Source organism: Labrus mixtus, chromosome 1, assembly GCF_963584025.1.
Source record: "Labrus mixtus chromosome 1, fLabMix1.1, whole genome shotgun sequence".
Classification (NCBI taxonomy): domain Eukaryota; kingdom Metazoa; phylum Chordata; class Actinopteri; order Labriformes; family Labridae; genus Labrus; species Labrus mixtus.
This window is the reverse complement of record NC_083612.1, coordinates 26,938,222-26,965,832: the sequence shown is the minus strand read 5'-3', so window position 1 is coordinate 26,965,832 and position 27,611 is coordinate 26,938,222. Positions and strand designations below refer to the sequence as shown.

Sequence of the window (27,611 nt, the reverse complement as noted above, 5' to 3'; positions counted from 1 at the left end):
TGAGCTTTGACAAAGTCAAACACGTTGAGGAAACCATCCCCCCTGAGAAAGAATAGATTTATTAACAAGAGGTAATCAGGAAAGAATACACTTTTATACAAAACTGGAAATAACTACTCAAGCTGTTGAAATAGACTGAAAGATAATTCTCATACCACTGGGTATTGCTCACTGCAAACATTTGATGTGCCTGTTAAGAGGGTAAAGATTCATGTGCAAGGGTGGGGTTAAAATACAGTACACATACTGTTCTAGATATAGATTTGATTTGAACACGTGAAAGTGGTTCATGCCTGCCACTTAAGCTTTATGTGTTTTTCTTTACAAAGCCTGTAAAAAATACCTATAAATATTCCAAGAATAAGCACAATATAACTACTGTATAGTTCCCGCCAACACATTGGAATAGACAGGATACAGAATGTGTTACACTTATAAGTTGCTTTCAACATTCGTTTTTAAAGTATCATACACAGAAAAGTTATTACAGAGTTGAACGATCATAAGGATAACACATTTCAAGGGATATGCATTGAACACATTAGGAAATGCATCAGACTGCCTGTACAGGATATTGTACACAGCAAATACGTCTGCGTCATTGGCAAATTGTAGAACAAAATAGTTTACATACTTTTGTGGTATATAATCCATTTCAAGATTAAGGCAAAGCCATAATGCACTGGCCGAAGAGGATTACCATAAAATCTCTGTCACTATCTGAGTGTAAAAGCTGGGAATTCAACTTCCTGAAGTGGCTCAATATTGATTACATCTGCTACATACACTGCCAATGCTTATGCTATATATACACATCATGTTGCCCACCAGGGGAGTAAGGTGATGATAAGCACAGCATAAAAATAATCCATCTCTCCAAACAGAAAATAAAACAGTCCCAATCTATCAGAAATCTTTTACCAGTGTGAGTCCAACTCTTCCAAATCTCTAATCCTTGTAATTCAGTGGCTACATGAAACATCCAAACACATGATTCAACCGTAGACAAAAGAGCTCTCCCACTTCTACCTCAGCATTTCTCTGAGGTGAAAATTTGAAAAAGTGTCAAAAATTCAATACTTCACCATCTCCTTTTTTTGAAGCTACTGTATGAATGGTCTGCCTTTTCTGCAATAGCTATTCCATTGATCGACAATCTATAATTAACTTTAGATAGAAATGCTTTACTGGTGGTGTCCGCCATTACTGCTCTTGATTAGAATCAGGGCAGAACTATAATCTTTAAGTTTTATTTTAAATGACTTATTAAATGAGAGGATTGGCAAATACCTTTATTACTTTAAATTTTGAGGATCTATTTGGTAACAAATATGTTGCAGTAATGGCTGCTACTTTGATAAGGCTTAACGTTTGTATGGGAACTATATGAACATGCTGAGCAGTTATGTGCACTTCTGTCTCTTTAACATCTGAGCAGAGAAGTTGGAATTGATTTTCATGTTATAATAATGAACAGCTCTCATCAATGAAAGCCTTTTTATACTGCACATTCCCATGAGGATATTAATAAATAGCATGTTCTGTTTAAAATGTCATTTCTGTGGTTAAAAAAAACATCATGAAATGGTATTTAGATAATGAATGGCATATAAATACTCTAACTATATAAATAAAACCGCTCTTGGCTTCTACTCAGCCTCTAATAACGAGTATACACAACAAGTCCATTGGGAATCACATACTAGAGGGGCACAGCCTACTGTGTCTAATACAAATAATAGTGTATGTACATTGTGATATATTATTCCTGTACACTCAGTATGAAGGTTGAGAGACAGAAATCCTCTTCATGATGAAATTTTCGGCTCAATTCTTAAAGACGCTTCATAAAGGCTCTCCTCATCCAACACTGTACTGCTGTCCAAAAGGTACTTTGCCACCTAAACAATAAAGAAAGAAAACACGTTTGACAGGCTCCACAGTAAACATGAATCAATATACCTGTAGTCAGTTAATCAATGTCGAACAAAATTTAAGGTAAATATATTTTCACATTTATTGGTCATATACACAATTATTCATAACGCTATGGCTAGTGAAATACTTTTTTCTTACTCAAAATTAAAAAATATGGCAGGTCTAAAAACCTTCAAATGTGTCCCCAAATGTTCTCTAATATCCTGAAGGAATAATAAAAACGTATGCTGCATAATGTTAATTCATTTATTATCAATTCATAAAAAGAAGCTGACTGAACAAATGTGTGCTCATATTGTTCTTCAGAAGCTCCAAGTAGTTGAAAGATATTACATACAAACTGTTTTACGGACATTTTTATGAAGCAACAATACCTTTAAACGTAAGTAAACACAGTACAGACAAATATGATCTCACCTTTGGTTGATGATCAATCTTGTAAGCTGTTTGTTGAAACTGCCTTATCTCTCGGATAATGTGAGATATCTGGAGACAAATCAGCAGAAGTACTACTAAACATTTAAAGGTTAACAACTGGATTTAAATATAACAAACACAATGAACGTGTATGTATTTATATCTGCACTGTTGTTACCATTCTCATCTTGGAGAAGTTGACCAGGCTGTCCTCTGTGTAGTTGGGTGTTCCCTCCTCAATGAAGGCCAGGTCCGTCAGGTACATTCCCAGGTAAGGAACACAGGGAGGGTCACAGCTGATGACAAAACGACGGGTCAGAGAAAGACAGATGTTTTACAGATGTGGTACCAGTCATATAAGCAATGCATCAAAATCCTCTGCTACATTTTTTGAGCACTTACTTCTTTAGAGCCTCTCTCAGGTTTTTGAATCGTCCCTCTGATGACACCAGCTTCTGTAACTTATCGATCACAGTCTTTGTCTAGAAAACAGAGAATGACTAGAATCACCACCTTTGGAGCATGTTGCCTTCCTTTTATTTGCAAAATGTCCTGTTTCGTTATTTTATTATTCAGTTATAGGCAAAAAAAAAACGTAAAGTCCCCATGAAATGAAAAATACATTTCCCCCATGCAGTGTTTGTGTGTGTTAATTTATCTGCAAAATATATTTCAATAAAGCACGATCAGAGTGTTTTACATAAAATGAAATGTATTTTCTCTTCCAATAAAATGTTTCAAATGCCTGATGACCCATCCTGAACTCAGGGTCATTTACAAATGATTTGACCAAGTAAAAAAACTTTGATGAAGCTAAAGATCCAATCAACTTCATCCCAACGTTATATCCCGCCTTCTACAGTATTTTCTGATTGGTTCTATCCTGTTTAAGTTGGAAATATATAACAACACTGCAGTTGGATAGTCTCGAAGTTCCGTTTCATGGGGACTTTAAAGGTACAGTTTAACATTTTGGGAAGTATATTTATCGCCAACAGAAAAATGCAAAGATCACTTCTGCCCCTGGATAAATGTGACTTAGCTTAGCATAAAGCTTAGGAAACAGCTAGCCTCCCTCTGTCCAAAGATGACAATATCATCATAGCAACTCTAGAGCTCACTTATAAATAGTTTCTTTATTGTTTGCTTAGTCTGTACAGAAGAAATGTAATTGACAAGTTAAGAGTGATGTGTTCTGAAGCATTTTTTGGGCTGGGAGCAGTCGCTACTCTCAGTAAATGTTTAAACTTAATTCCCACTGATACCTGCTTGGAGACTTTGAGCCAGGTCTTCTTGAGGCGGAAGACTGAGCTGCGGTTGAGAGAGGACGTAATCTCCAACATGGCGTTGTAGTTGTGGAGACATCTGCAGATATCAGCCACCGCCACCCATTTCTCTATCACCGCCACTCGCATGTTGACATCGTCACAGTGCAGGATCTCTGTGGCGATCCTGTTGCTGATCTGATAAAAAAGGACAAAAATACATTGTGATAATAACAGACCAAATATCTGTCAGTCCATCCAGCCATCCGTCCGTCCATCCATCCACCCATCCATCCATCCAATACTTTTTCATCTCTTTAGTCATAACAACATAGTGAACACATACGTCATTGAAATGCTTTGTTGTTTTCATAATGTACGGAGTTCTCTCGTTTTTGTCGTTCTTCATCCAGCCTTGACCAAAGAACTCCCTGTAAAATAAATATTTTTCAGATGAGAAAAAACCCCTACCAACATTCAGTCCTTGTTTTTTGTATGTGTGTGTTTGTGTATGTGATTGTGTGTACAGCCGGATGCTTGTGCACTCACTCATATGGGATAGCCTTGAAGACCAGGTGGTCCAGCAGTGTGAGTTGCTCAGCTATCTCCAGGGCAGAGTGGCTTTCAAAAGGCTCAGTCTTACAGTCCTCCATGGCCTGACACACAAACACACACAATGAATTACATTGTCACAATGCGGCTTAATCACAAAATAGTCTAATTTACTAGTCTTCTTTTTATAATGAAATGTCTTTTCTCACCGTCTGTATGATCTCTTCCAGAGTGACCTGGTTGTCTCCGGGGTCCTCCTGAGTGAGAGTCCTTCAAAAGGGAGAAGAGAAAAGGGCATTTGATTAACTATTTTTGCACTCTTTCCTTAATGAAAACAATATTTGTTTATTCTGGGTAACATGCACATTTGGCTTTAACAGTGTAGTGAAGGATGCCTTACTTAGGTTTTGCCATACTGTACAAATGTAAAGAACTGTATAAAAGTGACAAAGCCACTGTAACCTCACTCTTTGTTTTTGAAATCTCCTTTTTTTTAGCCAGCAGTGCCCATATTTGGATAGGCATAGATACTGTTTGTTTTTATCTTGGTGACTAGTAACCAACATGCTGATGTGAAGAAGATTCAACACTTTAAATGAGCGTTTCTGTTTCATACAATCAGACTTGTCAGACAGTGTCTCCCCCTGCTGTTCAAAAGAAAGAATGGTTTAACAAACTTTCATATTAGCTTTCATTTTGAAACCATTATAATACTAAGTCCAAATATTTATTGTAGAAGCCTACTGCTTCTTCTCCAGAGGCACTGAACTATTTTGTCTATAGGTTGCTAACAAACTGATATATCTTACATGACAGTATGTTCAATCAATCAATGATTACTAAAAACCTACCTGATAATGTTGGCAGCTGCCTTTCTCTCCTGTGTCAGGAGCTCTGGGTCATGCATCACCTCCTCCAAGAAGCTAATGACCCTCATCTTCAGCTCTGTGTTCAGCTCAAAGTCCTGAGGACCAACACAGGAACAACAACAGAGTCATTACACATGTCCCTTTTCTTCTGCAGCAACCTTGGACGAAAAAAAACAGAGAAATATAGAAAAAGAAGGAAAGGTGACTGTACCTGTGAGTGTTTGGAGACCCAGTGGCGCAAAACATTCAGGACTCTGTTTGTAGCAGCTCTTCTGATTACAAACTCTTTGTCCCCATTCCTCTGGTCTGTCGGAAAACCTGGAGCCACATTTAACACAGCCACAGTCAATGAAAAAGTTGTTTCATTTGATTTGTTAAAGCCAAAACCACTACTACTCCTTTCTCATTCCTCCAGATTTGCCTCTGATACTGACAGTGCAACTTGTATACTTAATTTTGAGTTAGTCAGGAAGCAGCATCCCCTCATGTGACTGACCTGTGCTGGCCAGTGACATACGGCGGTACTTTTCCTTGGTTGGCGTGCCTTCATTGGCACCAGCAGTTGCAATTGCGAAGGCTGATGCGGCAGAAAGGGCACTGCGGTTATTGTCAAGCTCCCGGCAGGATGACACTACCATGCCATTGTTAAAGGAAAACAGGGAAAACTCTATAAAAAGAAGAAGAAAACAGAGATATTTAAGATTTTCACTTTTATTGATCAAATTCTGTTTTTACACTCTGTAAGTCATGCAACACACACATAGGCTGAAATATACACACATGCACAAACAGGATCCTATGGACATGCACTAATGGAGAGATGCCAGAGTGAGGGAGCAGCCAACAGCAGGCAATCCTGGGCTGATGGGGGGGGGGGGGGGGGGGGAATCAGTGCGTTGCTCAAGGGCACCTCAGGACGTGATCTGGCACCTCTCCAGCTACGAGACCAACTTCCAGATTTGGTCCGCACAGGGACTTGAACCGGCGACCCAACCCAAGTCCCTACAGACTGAGCTGCTGCCGCCCCAAAAGATTAATACCCTGAATCTTTTTTTTTAAATTGTCATTAAAAAGTTAAAGCTAATTTAGAATAGCTCTCATTTCTTGAAAATGCTGCTGGCTCACTGCTTAGTTGATAGACTGGGTGGTGATTCTGTATGCGTAGTCCTGTAGATAGCCTCTATGTATGTCATAAAAATAGGCTGCTGACCAGTGGAGGGCAACAGAGAGCTAAAATAGACCCTGCGCAATATGTGCTGCAGCTCGTGCTAGTGATGGTGTACACTCCACTGTGTCTAACTCTCTGCCTGCCTCCTTCACCCTCCTCCCTTCCCCCGTGCAGCCGGGGGCGGTGTAGAAGAACATGCACATCGTTGCTAAGGTACAAGGTTTCCTTCCACCTACTCACACAAGGCACTGGCTTCCCTTGTATCCAGCACCGTGGGAAGAGAACACACTGGGGATGAATTGTGCCTGACTACCTACGGGGTGGATGCTCCCTCTTTGTGCAGTGCGGGGAGGGCCGGTAGGATGTGGGTGGTTTTATCAAGACCTTATTTGGCTATAGTGACGGTTGTCATTTGCTGAAAAAAAGTTTGCTCAATACATTCTATTTAAGCAGGGTTTATTTCACTGTAGCATGGTTTGTTTTCCTCTAAAAAAAACTCTTTTCATTTGCACTTTTCACATGCACTAAAGTGGATCTGATGGTAAAAATAACGCTGGCATGTTATTTCTTTGATATTATTGAATTCAGCAGGAAACATGATTTGGACATGTAGGTGCTCTCTTCTAGTAAGAGACACCTTCAAGTTTCTGAAAATTCTTACAATATTAAGCAAAAAGACTGAGCTGTCACTGTTATGATTGTGAAGACAGCTAGTAGCTTCTTAGTTGAGTACAATGATTAAAAACAGGAAGGAAAAGAAAGGCTTGCTCTTTCCAAAAGCAACAAACACGTGAAACCTCCAAAGTTTACCAATGAACAGCATGTTGTGGTTTCACGTGGAGATTATGTACTTGATTATTTCTCAGCAAGGCACGCTACCTTTCTGGAAGAGCTTGGAGGCCTTAACTCACAGTCACAAAGAGACTTAAGCAAGTCACTGCACTCAAGCGATAAGCAGTCCACCTCAAACCCCCTTAAAGCTGCAATGGGTTACTGTTCAAGTTTTTATACAGTATTGTTACCTAAAGTAAAAATTGCTGATGGTATGATATTGGATGGAAAGGGTGGCACCGGTGGACTATTGGTTAGTTTGGGTGCCCCATGTACAGAGGCTATTGTCCTTCAAACCAGGCTTTTCTTAAATGTCATTCCCCACTCTCTCTCTCACCAATTTCTAAATCCATCCACTGTCCTGTCTCTCAAATAAAGGCATAGAAGAGCCAAAAATGTATCTTAGATATTGGACGGAAAGGTTTTCCTGTTTTTCAATCTTTATGCTAAGCTAAGTTAGTACCTGGCAGTGGCTTTTTTTTAAATATATGATGTTTACTAATGTCAGAAGCCATTTTTACAAGACACACTACCCCTGGAATCTTTCTGACATGCTTGTTCACATGACCATAAAAAAACGACGCAGAAGTGACAGACCAAATGAGGTCAAGCTTGTCAACTTACACTGCAAGAAAGCAAATAAGAATAATTCTAAAAATATTGAAATGATATTGTGAGCGTGCTTCTTTTTCGACTGCTGTTTCCCTGACACTTACATGGAGAGTGTAACATAAGAAAAGGCCGCCTGTTGTATGTGTTAAATGTTAGCAGTGTTTTGTAATTGCATGATCTACTATTACCATTTTAATTACACGTTTATATTTGCCAAGATGCTTTGCTGACAGGTACTATATAATGCATATTTTATCAACTAATTTGTGGTTAAAGTGGTAGGTAAAAAGTAGATTGCAAGATGTCTGAAGAAACGATTGTCAAGAATAAATATCTGCATGACAAAAAAGTTGGAAAGTCATCATCATACTGTACCAGAGTTTTTTGACTTGACATTCTTGGGTGTTGATGGGGACTTTGGAGGAGACATTTCTGCTTCAGCTTCATCACTCGGACTCGGGTCCTCATCACATTCCTCTCTCACAGACAGATCTGGATAGAAGTAGTGTTTTACAATCATAAAAAAAAGACTTCAAAAATAGAAATATATATATTCTGAGTGGAGCTCAGGGTAAGCAGAGACTCAATGTCTAGAAAACAACAGAAAACTTCAAGGATGTAAAGTCTAACTGACTCACCCACTTTTAAATCCTCATGGTCAAGAATCATGGCTAGTTGGATTTTACCACATTATTATTTCAAGTTTAAAACACAGGAAAAAGTAGATTCTACTCTTGTGAAATGTACTTTCTCTTTAGACAGCCTATGTAGATAAGTCCTGCTTTACACCCTTAATGGGATATTTAGTAAATGTTTTTCTGGTATTATACATTTTAGAGATTTAAGAGATGACAGTACACATGAACCCCTTAGACCTGAGCAAGCTCCCTGAGACAATGATTCTGACCTTGCTTGTTGAAGACAGATTCCTCAGCCTTGCCCTCGGCTTTGGACTCTCCCTCATCGGGGATCTTGCTGGCCATGGTGCTCGACACGTAGAGTTTGTTAATGTCAAGGGTGGTCTTACTGAAGGGTGACATGGTGGAGTGCATGCTTGCATAGCCATTGGGAGAGCAGCTGAGTGCAGCCAGGTCGAGGGCTTTGCCCCCTGTGATGATAGGGATGTTGAGCGAAAGCTTGCGTCTGCGGTTGGGCGAGGATGTCTTGGTGATGGACAGAGGAGGAGGGGAGGAAAACTTGCGGCTGGCACGCGGCGACGTGGGTGGTTCGCCGTAGAGAAGTTTGTTGTTCTGGCTGCTGGCAAAGAACAGCTCCAAAGAACTACAGGGAGAAAAAGAGGAGGGGAGGAAAATACAGTAGTGATGAAACATCCATTACTTTATTTTGATTAGCTTAATCATTCCCAGTGACCTGAACAGGGGAAAGCAGAGAGGGGTGTAAAATATGGGTGCATTGTCCACCTGGTGTCTGTACGGAGAAGGAGAGAGGGAACACATTAACCACAGGGCTCTTAGGGAGCTCCTGCCTCTTTTATTTAAGCTACATTGTTTAAGACAGCATCCTCCTTGCACTGAGAGCCACCCCCTCTGAAGGCCTATAAATAGCATGTCAAGTGACAGTGTGGGAGGCACGGGTGCTGCCAACAGCAACCAGCCCAGGGGAGGCCCACAGAGACATGGAGAGAGGGGAGCGGAGAGAAAAGGGGAAAGACAGAGACAGAGTTGCAGTGCAAAAAAAAAAAAAAAAAAAGCAGGGGCAAAAACAGTGAGACTGAGAGAGAGAGGGGGCGAGAGGGGAGCAACAGAGTGGATATGGATTCCACCACAGCAAAGGCTGCTGGCTGAGAGTGGGCGAATGCGAAGCCTCCAGCCCTGTATGGTGGTAGCTGCAGCCATGTTGTGTCTCCTCATCTAAATTTGTGAAGTAACAAAAGACAGGAGGCGAGAGGAGCAGGGATTGAAAGGGGGCAAGGAATAGGTAGGCTGGATGGACAGAGAGGGGGGAGTCACAAAAAATGAGAAAGACAAAGCACAAAAGGCAAAGTGGAAAGTCAGTGAAGCAGGAAGAAAAGAGAAGATAATTAAGCAGGAGAAGAGAGAGGAGTAGGACAAAAGAAGAAGGAGGAGGAGGAGAGAGGAGGAGAGAGGAGGAGAGGAGAGCAGGGTCTGGGTGCAAAACGCCACCATCAATATTTAATACCACAGAGCTGCTGCAGATGATAGGAGAAGGGGAGAGAGGGAAGGTAAGGGGGGAGGCAGGGAGAAGACAGAGAGAGTGGGAGAGGGTGGGGTTCTGCAGCAGAGTGGATGGTTGCCATGGTGACAGAGCAGCGGAGAGGGGAATGGTCAGACTTGTGGAAAGAAAAATAAAAGTGAGTGAAGGAAAAGGGTAAAGAGAGGTAGGAGAAAGAAGAGGAGGAGTTTGCGGGAGGTGGGTGGACGCTAGACCCGAATTTAGTGTGACGGTGGACGGACGTCAGAGGAGCGGATGTGTTGGTGTGACCTCTCGCTGCCTCTGCTCTGGTCCCTTCTCACCTGGACAGACAATAATATCATGATGGTGCTACTTACAGACAGTCCACGTGAGAACACAGGCAAACCCAGACACCAGGGAGATCTCACTTTTCCCCTGCACTATTGCAGCGCTGATGCTGCATCCTCAGGAAGAAATATGTAGAACATTTCAACCTTCTTCAGATGTCAATACTGTAGTTATAGGGGTTTGTGCTTGAGGGAAATTAATTACAAACAATTAAGCTTTGTGGAGTAAACATGTCCAATCTTAGCAGAGGATAATGCATGTGTAAATTAAATTGTATTGGCCTCCTTATATTTCATATTGGGTCTTACAATTTACAGCACATTGTTTTATCTTGATACTTTAAGGTACAACTAAATCTGCATTTCATTCCTCCTCTTATTATATACTTGTGATTTTTTTTAACAAATGTAACTAGAGTTTGACGAGATTTAGTTTGGCTTTTTAGCTAGGCTAGTTTTTAAGTGTCTCTTTGAGGCTTCATGAAGGCACAGCGGTGCTCTGAGCCAATGTCCACATGCTTACATGGTCACAGTGGAGATTCTAAAAGTCCAATGTTGAGCAGGTACATTGATAAGCATGCTTGTTGTCTTCACTTAGATTTCACAAAATAAAAAATAAAAAATACAGCTGAGGCTGACGGAAATACGGCTAGTCTTGCAAGGACTGCTATTCATCATCTGAAGACCATGCATGTCTGTTCAAAATGTTGATTAAATGATGTATGTCTTTATTAAACAATATCCACATTTAATCATTTACATTTAATTCATTTATTCTGGGAAGGATTTTCACACAGAAAAGAAGAAAGTTTGTCTGGAATCAATGTGTTGGACCGACCAGGCTGTTAGCAAACTGGTACTCAGAGTAATGTCACCCACCTTGGAAGCATTGTTAACAGCTGTACTATTTTCTGTACTATTTTCAACAGACTTTTCCAGAGCCAGCAGGCATGAATCTTCTTATAAGTGAGCTCATAAGATGTGTGTTAAAAATAATGTATTGGAATCAGCTCAATCAGGGGTTCACTCACCGTGCAGGGATGGCACTGATGGGCTTCTTGTAGATGGTGATGAGCTTGTCCAGGACAACGTCAGCGCTGGTAAAGACCCGATAGGAGTGGAGGAAAGTGTTCAGGAAGTCAATTGAGAGGAAGCGCAGGTCGGTCAGCCTCTCCAGCAGACGCTCCACGCTGGCGTAGCGAATCTGCAACACCTTGCAGGAGTTCATCATCTTGCTGAAGCGAATGTCGACATCATCACAGTACAAGCTGGTGTCCGACCTGTGGTGGAGTTTAAGAGATGTTAGGAATGTTGCACTCGCAGGGATTTAGCTCATTACAACACTGCTGTGGTCATGTGGGGGTCAGTGAGTAGAGCATTAACATTGCAACAAGGCTAGAGTAGTTTCACCTTAGAAAAAAAATACACCCTCAAAAAACATTTAAGAAGATTAACTTTAACATTTGATCAAAAAGAAAAATATTGGAGGTATGCTTCTTTTAGTAAATATCCAGCAAAATATTGTATTTATAGCATTCACTGTGGCGTTCAGAGGCCGCAGCATTCCTAGCTGTGTCTGAAGATGCACATTCACATGGAAAGGTAACCTTGATATTTCCTTAGCTTCAACAGTATTGTTGATGTATGTCTGTGTGTATGTATATCTTTGTGAGAATAATTATTTGACATTGAAAGAGAGAATATTCAGGAAAAAGTAAGCTGCTTTTAATCATTGTTTCAGGCTTTACATTCTTCTTTAGGGCTATATTAGGTTTAGATTGAAGTAAGGAATGTGGGTGTGATTGTTAAGTTTATAGTCTAGGGATGATGTCATTGTCAATGAGGGTCTTCACGATTATACAACTACATTTATGTTTTCAGATTGGGCACACATATTTGTGCATTTTTCATGCATTAGTCATGTCTTTTTGTTATTCAAATGCCAGTCTCTGTTTGTGCATGTGTAATGTATGTGCATTTGGACTCTCACTTAATCATCTGCGGCACAGTGACTTTACTGTTCTCCTCGAAGGCATTCATCATCAGTCCGTTGCAGCGGATGTTGTCGATACACTGTAAGGAGCAGACAGGCAGAAAAAAACAGGTCACAAAAAACAAGGAGGGGAGGTGAGTGAGTTCAAAAACCTTATAATATAAATTTGTTCCCTTTTGGCTATTTTCCTTTCTGTTTCTATCTGCCTAATGATTATATTATATTCCACATGGCCCCTTTTGAGTTCTGGGAGCCATTAGGGGCCACGAGGTACGGTAGGCATTGTCACTACCTGGCTAGCTCACACAAACAGAGCCTGAGGTTTCTTTATCCTTTCATTAGGGTACAAGTATCTCCTGTTTATTTCAAATACAAAACTGATCTCATTATGTCGAGTTTTGGTAACAACATCAGAAGATTGTTAACTCTAAAGTAATTACCCAGGGTTATTAAAGCTGTCCGAACTTTAAAACAAAGCTAATACTACTTTTTCCTTTCTTTCTTAAGTTTGAGTCACACATGCACTTCACAGTCTTGCTGTTGATTTGTTTGAAACAGTATTTCATCACACTGATGAGGACATGCACCTGGCTGATGTCGCTTGTCCATGCTGACTTCTCCTGTCTGGATGAAGCCACCAGGATGACGGTGAAGGGCTGGACATCTTTGGGCTCCACCATCACTTTAAAGTCCAGGTGCTCGATGTCCTGGCCGCTGCGCTCCCCTTTGGCTGCAAGACACAAGATTCCAAAGCTCGTATTTTACTCTAACAAGGAAAGTCTAATGAGAGCAAACACAATAAGGAGAAAGAGAAACAAACCAAGTAAAAAAAAATCTACGTCACTTGTTTCATTTGGAGTAAGATTTATGTAATAATGTTTTTTGTTTGATTTATACATTCAGAAACATTTATTATGAAGAATGTCTTTGCATTCAAAAGGTTCAAATAAATAATTTGATTGCCTAACATTGCAAGTGGAGGGGAAAAGTTAGAACTAATGCAAGTCAAAAATATGTAATAATGTAATGTGTAATGTGTAACATTATAATACTGATAATAATGGATCATCTCTTTTATAGGTCTCGTAAAGCAGGCTGCTGTAAATAATGGCGATTTTTAATCTCAGTAGACAATTTACATGCAGCACATCTACGTATGTGTATTATTATTATTATTATTATTATTATTATTGAGAAAGCATCAAATATATACTGCATGTACTGTAGTAACTCACACTCATCATCTGTCCCCTCTGGCTCCTCCATCAGTGTGCAGTCTATGAGAGACACCACTCCATTCTGTGGGGAGATGAAAGGTTATAAGGTCACATACAGCGTGTTGCTTAAAGACAGAGAAAGGGGACACAATTTTAGTTTTAAGATTTTTTTAAAATAGAATTCTGCAGAAAGAGGTGGAGAGTTTGTACAGGCCTGCAGGGGCGTTAAAAACATTTACAAACAAAGTGTTTGCTAGCTCAACTCAAAAACTCCCCATAAACAATCAGCGCTAACACAAAAAGGTAACTATAGTAAAAGAAAAAGTGTTTTTTTTGTATGTTATGATTCATGGGGATTGAGTCTGTTGGGCCACTAGGGGAGGTGACAGACAAAAACGCGCTGAGACATGTTTCATTCAGCTGCTTTTTTTCAGTTTTATTATAAAAGTTGAAATCTTTATTGCGAGTGCTGACGTAAAAAAACAACAATTTCATACAAAATTTGTCACCAAAGCTTTCTCTGGGGTAAAAAAGACAATGATTACCTGCATCCAAAAATTACTTTATATTTTATTGACATTTTTTATGATTGTTTAAACAGTTTTTAATGCTTCTTTGTATCTACTGTACCTTTGTGATGTGAAGTTTTCCCCCGGAGCTGCGTGTACAGATGATGAGATGTTTGGAGAAGAGGAAACACTGTCTCTCTCCTTCTTTCTTCAGAGACAGAGAGCCCAGTCGACCTCTTGTGATCTTCCCTTTCTCGCTCATGGGCACCTGGATCAGAGAACCTGTGGAGTGACAGGAGTGCACGCACACACACACACACACACACACACACACACACACACACACACACACACACACACACACACACACACACACACACACACGAATGAAGTTCACATAGAGACTGGTCCAACAAATTCAAACCAAACTAACAACTGAATCACCATTGTCATCAAATGAACCATTTTAGCAGTGAAGCTCAGCTTAGCGGTGGATAAGAGCATCTTTGTCAGCCTTTAAATTCTAGTTATTATTATAACAGGTCTGTAAAAGCCACTTTTAAAGCCTGTGTGATAAATCTGTAAGAAATAATTGGCTATTGAGCTCTTAATATAATTGACGGTGCTTTTTTGTGCTGGACTGAGCAGGACAGTTCATCCTGTCTGCTTTGGAGGCACAGAGTGTGTAGCTGCTTGTGGAGAGCTGTGTGCAGTCACCGAGGCTAAGCTAGTTGCTGGATGGTGAGTAAATCCCTTCACATTGTGGGGCTTGATAATGTACAACATCTCATCTTCTTTTCTACAAATTTCAGACCCAAAAGATCCAGAGTGGGGAGAATGTGGATATATTTGAAGTGATTGCTCTGACATCAGGCGTTAAAAGACAGAAGGAAAGTAAAGAACACTGTAATGTATTATGTTTGCAGTTGGCTTACACTGTAAAAACTCATATCTTAACAAGTGTGTTTGTATTATTCACTGTAAAGAAAAAAAAACAATTAAAGTCAAGTCCAGATGAAAAGCTTATTTCAAAACGTTACAAACAAAATGTAAGGACTTAATCGCTTGTAATGAGTAAAAATAGATGCCAGTGCAGCAAGACCCATTTACTGGTTTAGTTTCTTAAAATGAGATCATTATCCAATATCTCAAATTAAGATGTTCATCTTGACTTGTCAGGTGAATGTTGCTTCTACTAAGTGTAATTAGACATTTTTGACTACAAACTAGACAACTTCACATGTTAAGATTTGAGAGGTTTTTATTTTTGCAGTCTATCAGCACCATTCGGTAGCACCACGTAGTATTCGGGCCATTTTAAAGAAAAAAAATCTAAAATTTCAAGATCAAACTCGTAAACTCAAGGAATTAGATTTGTAAATCAATTTAAATTTGGCTCTGTTAATTCTTATTCTGAAAGGTTGAAAGCCCCAACACAACTAATCTGATATTTTTGTAAAACTGTTTTTTACAGACTAGGAGGTAGCCTATTTCCTTATTTGTGAAACCTTTACTAAAGTATAACTTCACAAGATGCTCAACGTTTGTCATTTTCGAAACAGGCGGCTGCTGCACTTCTGATATAACTACAAACTAAAATAACGACATTAATCTCGTAATTCTAAGACTTTATTCTCGTAACGTTTCTCGAGTTTAATCTTGAAATTTTTGAGAAAAAAAAATGATTTCACATGGCCCTAATCCTCCGTCATACTATAGTGACCTTAATGTTAGGGAGAATGTAAGGGAAGTCATGTGGTTATCAACTGATTACTGTGTTCAAGTCATTTTCCAGCAGTGTTTGTGTGTCTGCCACAGAATATTGAGTTTTATACATACACTTACTTTGTTTAAAATGAGCGATGTTTTGAATTTACTAGAGTGTTTACCAGTAGTTATTATTGATAACCTTGTAAAAAATTTTAAAAAGTTTTACACCTTCAAATCATTAAGATTTGATCTTTTAACTTGAAACTGACCTGGAGACAAACTTACCTTGCCTCACAAAGGTTTGACTGGTGTCCAGCAGCACTTCACAGCCCTCCACTATCATCCGCTCTATGGCGAGGTTCTTTCTGATGTTCTCCGTCTCACTCACCTCATCGTGCATAATTCTGAAAAGAAAAAAACAACAATTAATCACTTCAGATACTTTACAGTTCAGGTTGAGTTTATTGATAATTTTGAGTAGTAAAAACACCCCTGACAGCTATGGATTTAAAACTATCAGATTTATACTATTTCCTTCGATATGCACTGCATTTTTTTTTAACCAAAGTGAAACTGCACAAACATACCATCTACTGCACCAATGAGCTAGCTTGCATCAGTAGTACTGTAGACAAGCCAGGTGCATCTCACAAACCAATTAACATCTGTCATTAGCAGTCTCTCTTCTCTAGGGTGCTTCTCAATAGGGTTAGTGGCTATTCATCATTTAGACAGATACAACAATAATGATACAATGTACTGTGTATTTTAACAGGCCAACGGTAGATCTACCTGGAAAGTTCTTCCAGTTTTGACTTGGCGTAATCCAAACTGTTTCTTTCCACATGCTCGTGGGGGGTGTGAGCCAGCAACTCGTGCAACGTCAGAATGTAACGAGGGATCTGAGAGAGATAGAGAGAGAGAAAGACAGTGTTGAACAACTTGTTATAAATAGTTTGTCTTGTCTTTTGTGTGATTAAATGGACACTACAAACTATTTAAAGTAAAAGGTTTAGGTTTTTAGAAGCTTGGTCAATAATGTGGACTCCAATGTCCTTAGACTGGTAATTACTTGGCCATGAAGCCGTTTTAAGCAGACAAATAATCTTTTAAATAATCACAATGGGTTTGATTCTTTCTTTTATCAGAAAGTGTAAAACCCTTGTGCTTTACTTCCCATTCTCTAAAGGCAATAGTGCCACATTTAACTTTTTGAAAACTGTGTGTGGATTGTGTCATAATACTGCAGTTATCCGCGCTGAAAACCTGAAGTCTAACCTGGAACATGGGGTAAGTGAGGAAGGTCTCCAGCGTCCTCTCCTCACAGTCGGGCTTGGCCTCGTACTGCTTGAGCAGCTTGTCGAAGTCCCTGTTCTGTTTGCAGTGGGCCAGGATCTGCAGACTGTACTGGTGGTTCCTCACAAACTCCTGGTAAATGTTCAGCATGGGCAGCAATATGTCAAACAGATCAGCTGTGAAGAAGAGCAGACATCCTCATGAATACAATATGTTAGTTTGGATGTGACTGATAGAATCTATAAAAATCTATCTATTAAAATTAAATAAAGTCTAATGCTGAATTGTGCAATTGGTCGAGGGGTCTTCTAGTCACTCTTACCCAGCACAAGTGTGGGCCAGCTGGCTATCCGCGCCTTCAGGCCCTGATAGAAGATCTGATGGAGGAACATGATGGTCTCACTGATTAAACGAAAAAAAAAAAAAAACAGTGTTCATGAGATTTTGTTCCTCTCTCACTTTAACTGAAAGGCACACTACTAACACCCCCAGTGTGACCACCAGCCACCTGTTCAGAAAGATGCTGCTGACATCATCATGAGTAATGGGCGGTTTCTTGGAGCTGGCGGCCATGCGGAGCGGCCTCAGGAAGTTGTTGACCAGAATGTGGAGTTGCTGGACGTACTCAGCCTCGGCTTCCAGCATGCTAAACACCACCTGGTTCCTCTTCCTCATGCTCTCAGCATGGGGTGACCGGATGTAGTCCTGGATGATGGTCTTCCACTTCCTACGGCAAATCCAACCTCGCAGGAAACTCTGGACCTGCACAGAACAAGGTTACAACAAAGTCAAGTTTGTTAAGTCCTTCATCTTCTAATGTTTCAGTGTGTTATTTAAAAACAAGTTCATTACAATGGACTTACATAATATTCAGAATTATGTCAACCAATCAAACAGCTATCATTCTTTACATTAAGCATTGTAAAATAGTGATAGCGTGACAGTGACACTCCACCTGTAAAATGGTACATACTGTGGAACAATAAACAGTAAATCCAGGCTTCTCACTCACATCTGTATCTTTAGGCTGATGTTTGTCAGCGCTGTGAGGACAAGCTAAAGCTAGATCCAGTTTCAGGTGTCAAAGTGATAGCAGTTACTAGAATACATGAAGAACTGAAGAACTGAACTTTAATTGGTTGGTTAGCAGGAGGACGTAAACAAAGCTGTAGACATGACATCAAATCTATAAAGTTACCATGGCATGCAGTACATGCTAGCACACACAACTTTTAGACATTAGCATTTGTTTCTGCTGGCATGACAACAGCAGCGTTAAGTCCATTAAAAACTGCACTTTAAGATCTGTTTGCGTCTCAATAATCTCTTAAGAACCATTCCTCCATCTTTAGTTGCTAAATGTTTCACTGTTTTCAACAGCTAGTTGCTCACTTGTTCTTTCTATTGTTTACTGTCTGAGTGTGAAAGACTTTGTCCTGCTGCTGCGAGAAGCAAAACCTGATAAGATTGTTGAGAGTGAACCAAAGTTTGGCACCAAAACAATCCTCTCAAAGACACTAAAACACTTTGTAGAGCTAAAAGTAACTTGCTTGTCAGAACTTTCCAAAGTCTCTTGCTTTTTTAAGGAGCAGACAGCTGCTTCAGAAGAGCTGCAGACAGAACAACCAGGCGACTGTAGTACACGAGCAGCTCCCTGCTGTAAAAACTGGTGTCAGCTGCTCTGAATAAATGAAGGTTAAAAATAAAACCTGTAAGTGCAGAAAGATGACGTGTCATTAAAAACCTGTTCAAAATGTCTGTACATTTACCTGCTGCAGCAAATCAAACTTTGATTAAACCCTCCCTTCTTTGCCCCTTTCTACTTAGTCTTCCTCTTTGTATTGTTTAGAATACTAATAGAAAAGACTCTGTGCTTTTACACTCCTCAACACAAAGTCAGTTAGGTCTCACCTTTTTGATCTTCTTTATCTCAGTGTCATCCTCGCTGGGAGGTACCTCTGGATTTGACTGAATCTTCTCATTATCCTTTAGAAGTCCAGCGATCTGAAATTCAACACATATCAAACACTGGTTTGCATGAGTGCGACAAGATGGTGTACCATCATGGTTATAAATGTGTTTTTTTATTCAGTAATCGTCATATTGTTACCGCCCACTAGAACAGTGGTTCTCATCTGGTCTAGTCTCAGGACCCGCCACCAACTCTAAAATGCGACCCAAATTTCTGATAACTTTAAACCAATCAGATTTATTAAATGAAAAATAGTGCAGTTTGGACCTCAGACCCACTTTTGGGTCGGTCACCAGTTCTCTTGACCACTGCACGAGAATGTTACAAAGTATTTATGAACAAATTGTACAAGCTCCATTAAAAATGTTATCTGTTTTACTTTATTTGATGTTTTTTTCTTTTACTCCCATTAGAACAACAAAGTGTATGGGATCAGACTCAACACAAACTGCTTTTAATAAGGGACTCAGATTAAACAAAACACACCAAAACCCATTATTAGTACAGATTTAAGCCATGAAAAGTGAGACAGTTCATTACCCTTTTCTGATGCAGACTGCTGAATCAGGTACAACAGAAGCTGGTTCATTCATATTGAAAACAGTCAATTCAACTGGAGCTTGCTATTAGCACTTAAAAGAGAGATGCGTTTAATCTGGTTTAGACTGAATAATGAGGATGCAAAACAGTCTTTAATAAGGACATCCTGGATTGCTGGGAGCGAAAACGCTAGCCATGGAACTTCAAAACACTGTGGTTGGGAACCTGGATCATGAAATGTATCTCCCCTTCCCCCATCATAGACTGTACTCTGTGTCTGACCACTTTCACTTACTTTCTGTTTTTTTCTCGGCCTCCACTGTGTGCGGTTGAAAATACAACATGTACACATATACAGCAATGGCATGAAATTCCAAGGCAAGTTACCTCTGATTTTAGCCGCTCTATTTCGATTTCCCCGTCTTCTATCTGTTGTCGAAGTTGCTTGGCAACTGTTTTCTCTGTCTCCACTATTTGGAGTAGATGGAGATACTTCTGCATGAGGGTCTCATGCTCTGTAGCCAGGTTCCTGTAACTAAACAGACACACACACGCACACGCACACACACACACACACACACACACACACACACACACACACACACACACACACACACACACACACACACACAGTCATTAACACATGTTTCAGGGGCTCTTTACATATCTCCATAGATTTATCAAACCTCTGACCAGCATGTGTTTGAACCAAATTACTCATATCTGCAGAGTGCAGACATTTACACATCCAATTCTTCAAATACTTGTGGTCTTAGCAAACCATGTGTAAAGACTGCCTCTGCATTTGCAACAATTCTAGTTCAACAAAAGGTTTTAGTGTGGTTTGATTCAACATCACAAACAGCCTGTATATTAAGTGTATTATATTAAGTATTACAAAAGCATTAGAATGTATAATCCATACATTAAAACAACTCAAACGGTAATATGTATCCCTTTTGTTCTGATGTGTCTTACATGCATGTATTACAGAGCAACTTGCTATTGTACAGTTAGAGCTGCTGCCTTGACCGAGAATCAATGCAATCTTCAATGAGACCAATCAATTGACCTTTTGCCATACAAATGCACACTGCTGACATTTAGAGTGATTGTACTGCTTGGCTTTCATGACCCGCTTTTGTCTCAGAATCTTTAAGGGGCATTTTGCTCGTTATACATCTCCGAGCACCATAAAACAAGTTTAAAACACTTTATTAAAAAAAGTTTTCAAAATAATAGCAATAATAATAAAAAAGGTGTTTTAAACAAGAATCCAATGGAGATGATCTCAAAAGAGTCAGGGCTCCATCTTACAGGGCTCACAAACCTACAAGATTACTTTGGCTTTAAAGGAGCAACATGTAACTCTGACACATTGTGTTTAAATTTGGTACTGTGGTCCAAATTCAAAACATTAGAGAGACCTATCTCCCCCCTGCCTCCCTTTAGTCGATGCATATGTGGGTTGCCATGTCCCGGACACGGAAGCTTCAGTGTTTAGCCAGCTCTGCATCGGTCTTAAAACCTTGCTCTGTTCTAACCTCTCTCCATTTTTCAAAAGCATCTCCAATATTTATTCTAGTTCGACCACGTTTCAGTCATATCTTAACCAGTTCACTTGCCCGCTTCCATCACTGCAACACCTGTTGGTCTCAAATCTGGCAAAGCAAGGGTCATCCAAATGTAATGTCTGATGATATGGCAAGGTCATTTTATCATTTAATTCACTGGAGATGTTATATATTGCAAAGTCACGTTCTTTCATGGAGAGAGCGTTTGCACTCTCTCAGGAAGGTGCACAAGCTGTGTGAGGTGCTCTGACTTTTCTATCAGGTTGTGTTCAATAGATCATTTCAATTGTACTTTAACCCCAAATATTCTGACTTCCACAATCCAATTCAAATTGGATTTGAATCTGAAAAAGACTTTGTATGACTTCTGAAGCCAAAAGGTGTACTTTTGGCCACTTTCACAGTGGTTCCTTGGGAGGCTTTGTCCATCACCAACTGAAACGTTTGGATAATTATCAATTGTCCATGACATTTTGCCTTGAAAAATCACACGCTCATCTATAGCTGGGAACAGGTCTTTGACTTTATCAGCTCTAAAATTCCTTTGCTTTCGTTTAAAAGTTCCTTAAAACCTGCTGCAACAGGTAAAGTTTTCAACACAAAATAATTTGATAAATAATGTGATGATAAGTTAGGCCTAATATCTCACTGATTGGTTGAATTAATTGGTTCTACACAAGAGTACAACCACACACCACACACACACCTTCCTTGGAGAACAACCTCAGCAGGGTGTGTGTATAAAGATGAGAGGTCATGTGTGAGAGGTACCTGGCCTGTGTGATAGCAGCCACCCACTCATCACAGTCCTTGACGTCCTCTGTGCGCAGCTCCAAAGCCTTCTGGTTGTCATGATTGAATGTGACTGTGAAGTAATACTGAAAAACAGCACGAAGAAAATTTGTTTAACATAAAATAAGACATTTTGAATATTTAAGGGTTTGAAAATGAAAGATGTTAAGTCATTCCTTGATGAGCTGCAGGAATACCTTAAAAAAAATGTGTGCATACACACATATGCATGTGTGTGAATGAGTGGGAGGGAATGATCCTGAGGGAAAAGTCTTGAGAGATTCATTATAAAGCCTCTGTGCATTCTGTCTGTAACCTGGCAACTCACCTCTGAATTGGTGGAAGCCTCTCTACTGACGCCATATTTTGTTTAGCTTTGTTTAGCTTTGTTTAGCTTTGTCTGTGATTCGGCTGCATTTCAGTGTCACAAACCCCTCTACGTCTTCATCCTTTTTTTACTCTCTCACCAATTATCTCTGGTGACCCCCACAGCCCTTAAGGTTCAGTTATGGCAATTATGGCAAATGCACGGAGCGATATTTTCTAAAAGGCTTATCAGATAAAACCCTCAGATCAACAAAGTGCTGGTAATTGCTGTAATAGTGTGGACAGCTTATTTGTGGAATAAACGCATCAAATTATATAACACTGATGCAGTGTAAATAGACCCCCACAAATCCAATATATTGGATTTTTTATCCCTCCCAAATGCCAAGAGCAAATCATTTGTGAAGGGGAGTAATGTTCCATATTTCCTGATGAGCAGCAGAAAGGGCCTTTGTCAATAATGTGCTTCCCATCTCTTGCTTCCTGTGAGCTGGTGTGTCAAGCCTTTTAGGTAGCTATATTTAGCTCCACGTCACCACATTTTTTGTCACAGATACATTATCTCCCGGTAAGTGAGACAACCTAGCCCATTGAAATTCCTTATTTAAAAGAATGAACATTAACTATTACATTTCCTCTATAGAAAGAGAGACAACTTTACACACATTCAATTATGTAATAACTGAATCTGTTTACTATTGCTAAAATTCAGAGCGCTTAATCTGTTTGAACCACTACTTAATAGTCATTGAACCTCATATGTAATATGAATTGTGTTAGTAGACATAGTATATTTCTCTAGCTACATAAAAAAAACAAATGAAAACCTAAACATGTCAAGTCTTTCCACACCACTCTGGGCATCTTCATCATGTGATCATCCCTTGTATTTCTCATAAGACTGGATTTGTTGTAGCACAATGCTGAGGCATGTTGTTGCACATTTCGTTGGCCCCTTCAAATGCACTTTTTCAGATGCAAATAGGGGTTGCCATAGTAACTGTGGGCTTAAAATGTAGCTCGCCTTCTAAATGGGGACTAAGAACATTTAAAAGTAGAACATTTCAAGGAATACAATGAGAACAGAGACACAAACAGTGAGCGAGGGAGCGAGAAAGATCTTTTGCTTTTTTGGAGACGGGCTATAGAAAGCCCTGCATGCAAGGTGGCAGTTGGCTTGGCATCTATTCGCCGCATTGTCCCTCTCCCTGTCACACACAGATAAGATCCAGCACTCTGCTGGCCGTTCCTCCTGCAGCTCACGCATTCACACACAGCCCTACAGTTCATGCACTAACAGGCTCAACAGAAATCTGGACTCTGTTGTAATCTTCGTATATGTAACAAGTTTAAAGTTAGAAATCTACATCAGTGTTGCCTCAGATGACCTCTGCAGGCAGCTCATCGACTCCAGTGTCTTTCTTTGTTTTTCCAAAGAGGAAAAAGTGAAAAGGAAATCTGTATGCTCTCAGACACCTGAGGCATTGATTACACTTTCTGTCCTTGTTTCACCCTTTATGGATCGACATCAATGTATGCTGGAGGACACTGTGAGGCAAATACAGACTTTGAACCATGCAAAAAATGTCCAACAAGATGTACAGGTGTGGCTGCATGCACGTACAAGCAGGTACATGACTGCAAGATATATTGTAAACAACAAAGTGTCAGCATGGATATCAAGCGTTTGTGCAAAAAAAAAAATCAAAACTTTATACATGTGCACATTTTATTCCCTGACAATTCATGGCCCCACAAAACTAACACAAAACTGAGTGAATGTATTCCTGACACATATTATGTAGATAGACACGTGCTGAACAGAAGACTGTGTTATGCTAATTGAAGGCTTTCATATTCATTTAAGTCCCTGTTGAAATAAATTCACCAGAGCAGCCTGCATGAACAGCTGTCAGCTGAGATGTTTCTCAGTCCATATTTCATCTCCAGAATAGGGAACATCTTTTGTCCTGACACTGTATTTAAGGAATCAGGCATTACACATATCATCTCGGGTACAATAAATAAATGTTTTTTTTTTTTCTTGTTTTGAATTATCTAAACTCTGATGGATGAGGTGAAGTGTTGGAAGAACCTGACGTAGCGGCAGAGTTCAGCACCACGGACAGCAACACCAGTTTCAGCTACTGGAAACAGTCACATGAAGTAACTTTCAAGGGGCTTGTGTACACTCAAATTGAACTTACTGTATTTTTTTTCTACGGATTTTTTTAAAGTGACTTATTTTAGTCTATTTTTTATCAAAGAAGCACTGCCAAAGCATTGTGCATTTTTGATCAGATAAGATGTATATGACATGCTACACTTTTGGAAAGGGATTCGGTGTATCCATGAAGATGTTTTTTTTCTGAAGGACTTGAACTTTTCTTTTATGAGAGTATAGAACTGTATTTTGTGTAATTATGTGTTAAACCTGACTTAATTTCTTTATTTAGGACAAAGAAAACTGTTGCACAAGTGGATCCAGAGTGAACATCCAAATAAAATAAAACACTCTATGGTTTAGGGATAAGGAGATAAATGTTCTGATCATAAACCCAGCATTTATATTTCCAAGTAATTCAGGCACCCTTGTATGGAATGCCGAGAAACCTTGTTTGTCTTTTATTTATTTTTATCAGGTTGTTTTTGTTTTTGCTTACCCTATAAAGTGTGTTTGCAAGACTTGTGGGATAAACTTATGTAACTCAAAAGTTACAAAAAGGCATTACAGAGTTACTATAATTAACTGCTGCCTTTTTAAACGGACATGCATGGCATTAGTTTGAAATACTCACCACCTGTTGCCTCAGAAAACAAGATCAGTATGTTTGAGCAGATTAAATGACCCATTACGTTGACTTCTCTACCTGCTACAGGGACACCTGAAGATGCTGCAGCTGGCAGATCAGATATCAGAAGGTGACTGCAGTCACAGCTCAGAACAGCTGGACCACTTCGATTCTTTAATGCTACAAGGTTTTATCTCTACTCCTTTCAAAGTGTTTTCTGTAAAGACCACCATGCGCTCTCTAAGACTGTTTCTGATAGACACACTGGCACAGAAACAAAGGGAAATGTTAAGCCATTACACACGCTAATCCGTGCCACTTTATGCCAGAGATATATAAAAAAAAAACAATAAGGGGGGGGGGGGGGGGGGGGGGGGGGGGTGTTGTGAAAAACAAAAGCAAGCCTGTGACATCGTTCTGTTCTCATTCATGGCTGTCGTTAACAACCCCGTGATAATGAGAAAGCTATCAAATGAAGCAGCCGCTATGAACCGGAGAGACGCAGTTGCCAAGGTAGGATGCTATTAATATCAAGACAAGGAATTAAATCAATACGTCAAAACGACAGGGAAAGGGGCAGCTCTCATCCGCAAGATGGCAACCTGCAAAGTTTGGACGCTGGTTAAACTTACTCCCTGCATTTGAGCTGCAGTCCCTGAACATTTGGGGATGTCTAAAAATACACACTCTTACATAAAAAATACACGTGCTTCAATCAATATTGGCATAATAACCACAAAACAGAGCAGCGGAACGATTAGATAGTTCCTGCATGTGTTTGCAAAGTTAGCACTGACGATTGAAGGTTTATCCTGCGGACTTTACACCGATAAACACATTTTGTTGCCGTGGATGAGTCGCATCTGAGGCAGCCTCCCGAGCCTATTTTAGTGCAAGAATAGAGACAATCAATCAGTTAGAATGACGCCATTACGTAACACTGAACGTCAAGTGAACATCTCTGGGACATTGTTTGCGTGATAAATACATGATGGGATAAAAACAGCAACTGTGTCGTTCGTGAGCGGGTTCGCTGCGTGTAGGCTGTAATGGTTCGTCTCGTGAATGCTGAGAGATGGATCATTGTTTTCTTATGCAAAGATCATCACAACGTTCAGTGAGACGGATTACCTCGGCTGTGTTAGTCAGACTTATGGGAGCTCCCCGTGTGATCGATAACTTACCTGCTTCTCTAAGCATTCCTTCGCGGACAGAGAAGGTTTAGGTGACGGTGCCCTGTCGCAAACACATCCCTCCAACAGGTACAGTCCGGAGGGGCGTGAGCTCGAGTCGTTTTCGAAATAAAACAGCATATTCTGCAACAGTGCGAACCACTTTGAATGCCATTTTGTGTTGTCTGAGCTTTTCTTACTCAGGCACCCCCGCCTCGTGCCATCCTTCTTCGCCAAAACAGCCAGATAGGTGATATGGCCATCATTGAGTCTCATCCCTTTCTGCATTTTGGCCGTAAGAGGATCCGAGAGGATCTGCGGGGATTCTTACATGTTCTCCTCCTCAGTGCCTCCGAAACACAGTCAGACTTGGTGGGCAGCAGCCCACTCCTGTGTGCCCATCCACAGTTGCCACACTAATGTCTGCAGCGGCAATAATAAAAAAAATAAAAGAAGAACAAACGGAACATAAAGAAGAAGAGGATGTACGCTAAGCCTAAAAGTTTAGCGTCCACCCGCGCAGATTCCACACGCTGGAAACAACACAGAAGCCGCGACGCCGTCTTCAGAGAAAAGCCTTCTTCATGAGCCTGGATCGCTCATGATGAGGACTGAGGTGTTTCAATGCCTACACACACACACACACACACACACACGCAGCATCCTGCACTCACAGAGGGAGGAAGCGCAGTCACGTGACCTGTCCCTGGAGCAGCAGATTTCAGCACCTTGGACAGAAACTCCGAGGAACAACAACACAGATGAAGAAGGACGCAGCTTTTTCTTGGTGAGCAGGGCTCTGACACCAACATCCCCTGTAAACAGCCCACAAAACTCTCTCTTTCTTTCACACACTCTAAATATAATATTACATTATAATACAATATCATGCTTATATTATTATTATATTGCCAGCAGTGTTTTATACACCTTTCGAATACATTTACTAAAGTGAATCGACTTGAAGTTTGATGCGAAAAAAAACTCTCTAAACAAGTTCCAGTTTGAACATATAGGTATCAAACCGTACAGACTAATGCGCGTTGTATTACGATTCATCTGAAACATTTAATTAAATACACTATTTTGTAAAAGATGAATTCAGTGGTTACAAAACGTCAACAAGAGAAGCGTTTCTGTGGTGTCTGTGAGCTATTGTAGTTTCACAAGAGACATTTACAGTTTGGAAAGTTAAACCTTTAACACGGATTTAAGATACAAACCATTACAGGTACCTCAAACAGGTTACACGTTTAAATAACTTCAACAAAACAGAGACTATATTATACCTTTAAAAAAGTTTTACTATTTCTTCTTCTTCCTTAGCCCAAGAATCAGCTCATGACCACTCTACACTTATTCTGCGACCCGGAGAGGAGCCAAGACCTTAGATTGGAAAACCTAATTTAACTCACAAAGATAATGTTTACATTATTAAAGTGTCATTTTTAAACAAAGGGCTGTGTAGTAACTGAAAACATTTTGTATTAAACCGTTTCCCAGCATGTCCTGATCTTGAAACGTGTTTGTTCTTTTTCATTGCTCTCTCTCTCTCTCTCTCTCT

General features: G+C 40.0%; 1 protein-coding gene across 1 annotated transcript; it reads right to left on the bottom strand.

The window, feature by feature from the left end:
• Nucleotides 1-38: 38 nt before the first annotated feature.
• Nucleotides 39-26,998, bottom strand: LOC132975764 (ras-specific guanine nucleotide-releasing factor 1-like). The gene is made up of 27 exons (XM_061040544.1): nt 26,060-26,998; nt 21,736-21,842; nt 19,778-19,925; nt 18,790-18,882; nt 17,387-17,640; nt 17,201-17,280; nt 16,861-17,054; nt 16,375-16,484; nt 15,868-15,986; nt 13,994-14,154; nt 13,382-13,445; nt 12,734-12,876; nt 12,144-12,226; nt 11,185-11,433; nt 8,560-8,933; nt 8,028-8,144; nt 5,538-5,708; nt 5,253-5,359; nt 5,024-5,136; nt 4,382-4,442; nt 4,170-4,276; nt 3,967-4,051; nt 3,621-3,818; nt 2,758-2,837; nt 2,534-2,651; nt 2,356-2,424; nt 39-1,901 (listed from the first exon to the last, which is right to left on the bottom strand). Exons 1-27 carry the CDS (start codon nt 26,333-26,335, stop codon nt 1,809-1,811), a joined length of 3,774 nt encoding a protein of 1,257 aa, XP_060896527.1. The 5' UTR covers nt 26,336-26,998; the 3' UTR covers nt 39-1,808.
• Between the last annotated feature and the right edge of the window lie 613 nt (nt 26,999-27,611).

Coding starts and splice junctions, on each gene's coding strand:
- LOC132975764 (XM_061040544.1), bottom strand. CDS start 26,335: ATGCAGAAAGGGATGAGACTCAATGATGGCCATATCACCTATCTGGCT. Junction 19,926..21,735: donor GCTGCTATCACACAGGCCAG/GTACCTCTCACA, acceptor GTGTCTGTTTAG/TTACAGGAACCTGGCTACAG. Junction 5,709..8,027: donor TGTCAAGTCAAAAAACTCTG/GTACAGTATGAT, acceptor TTCTTTTTATAG/AGTTTTCCCTGTTTTCCTTT.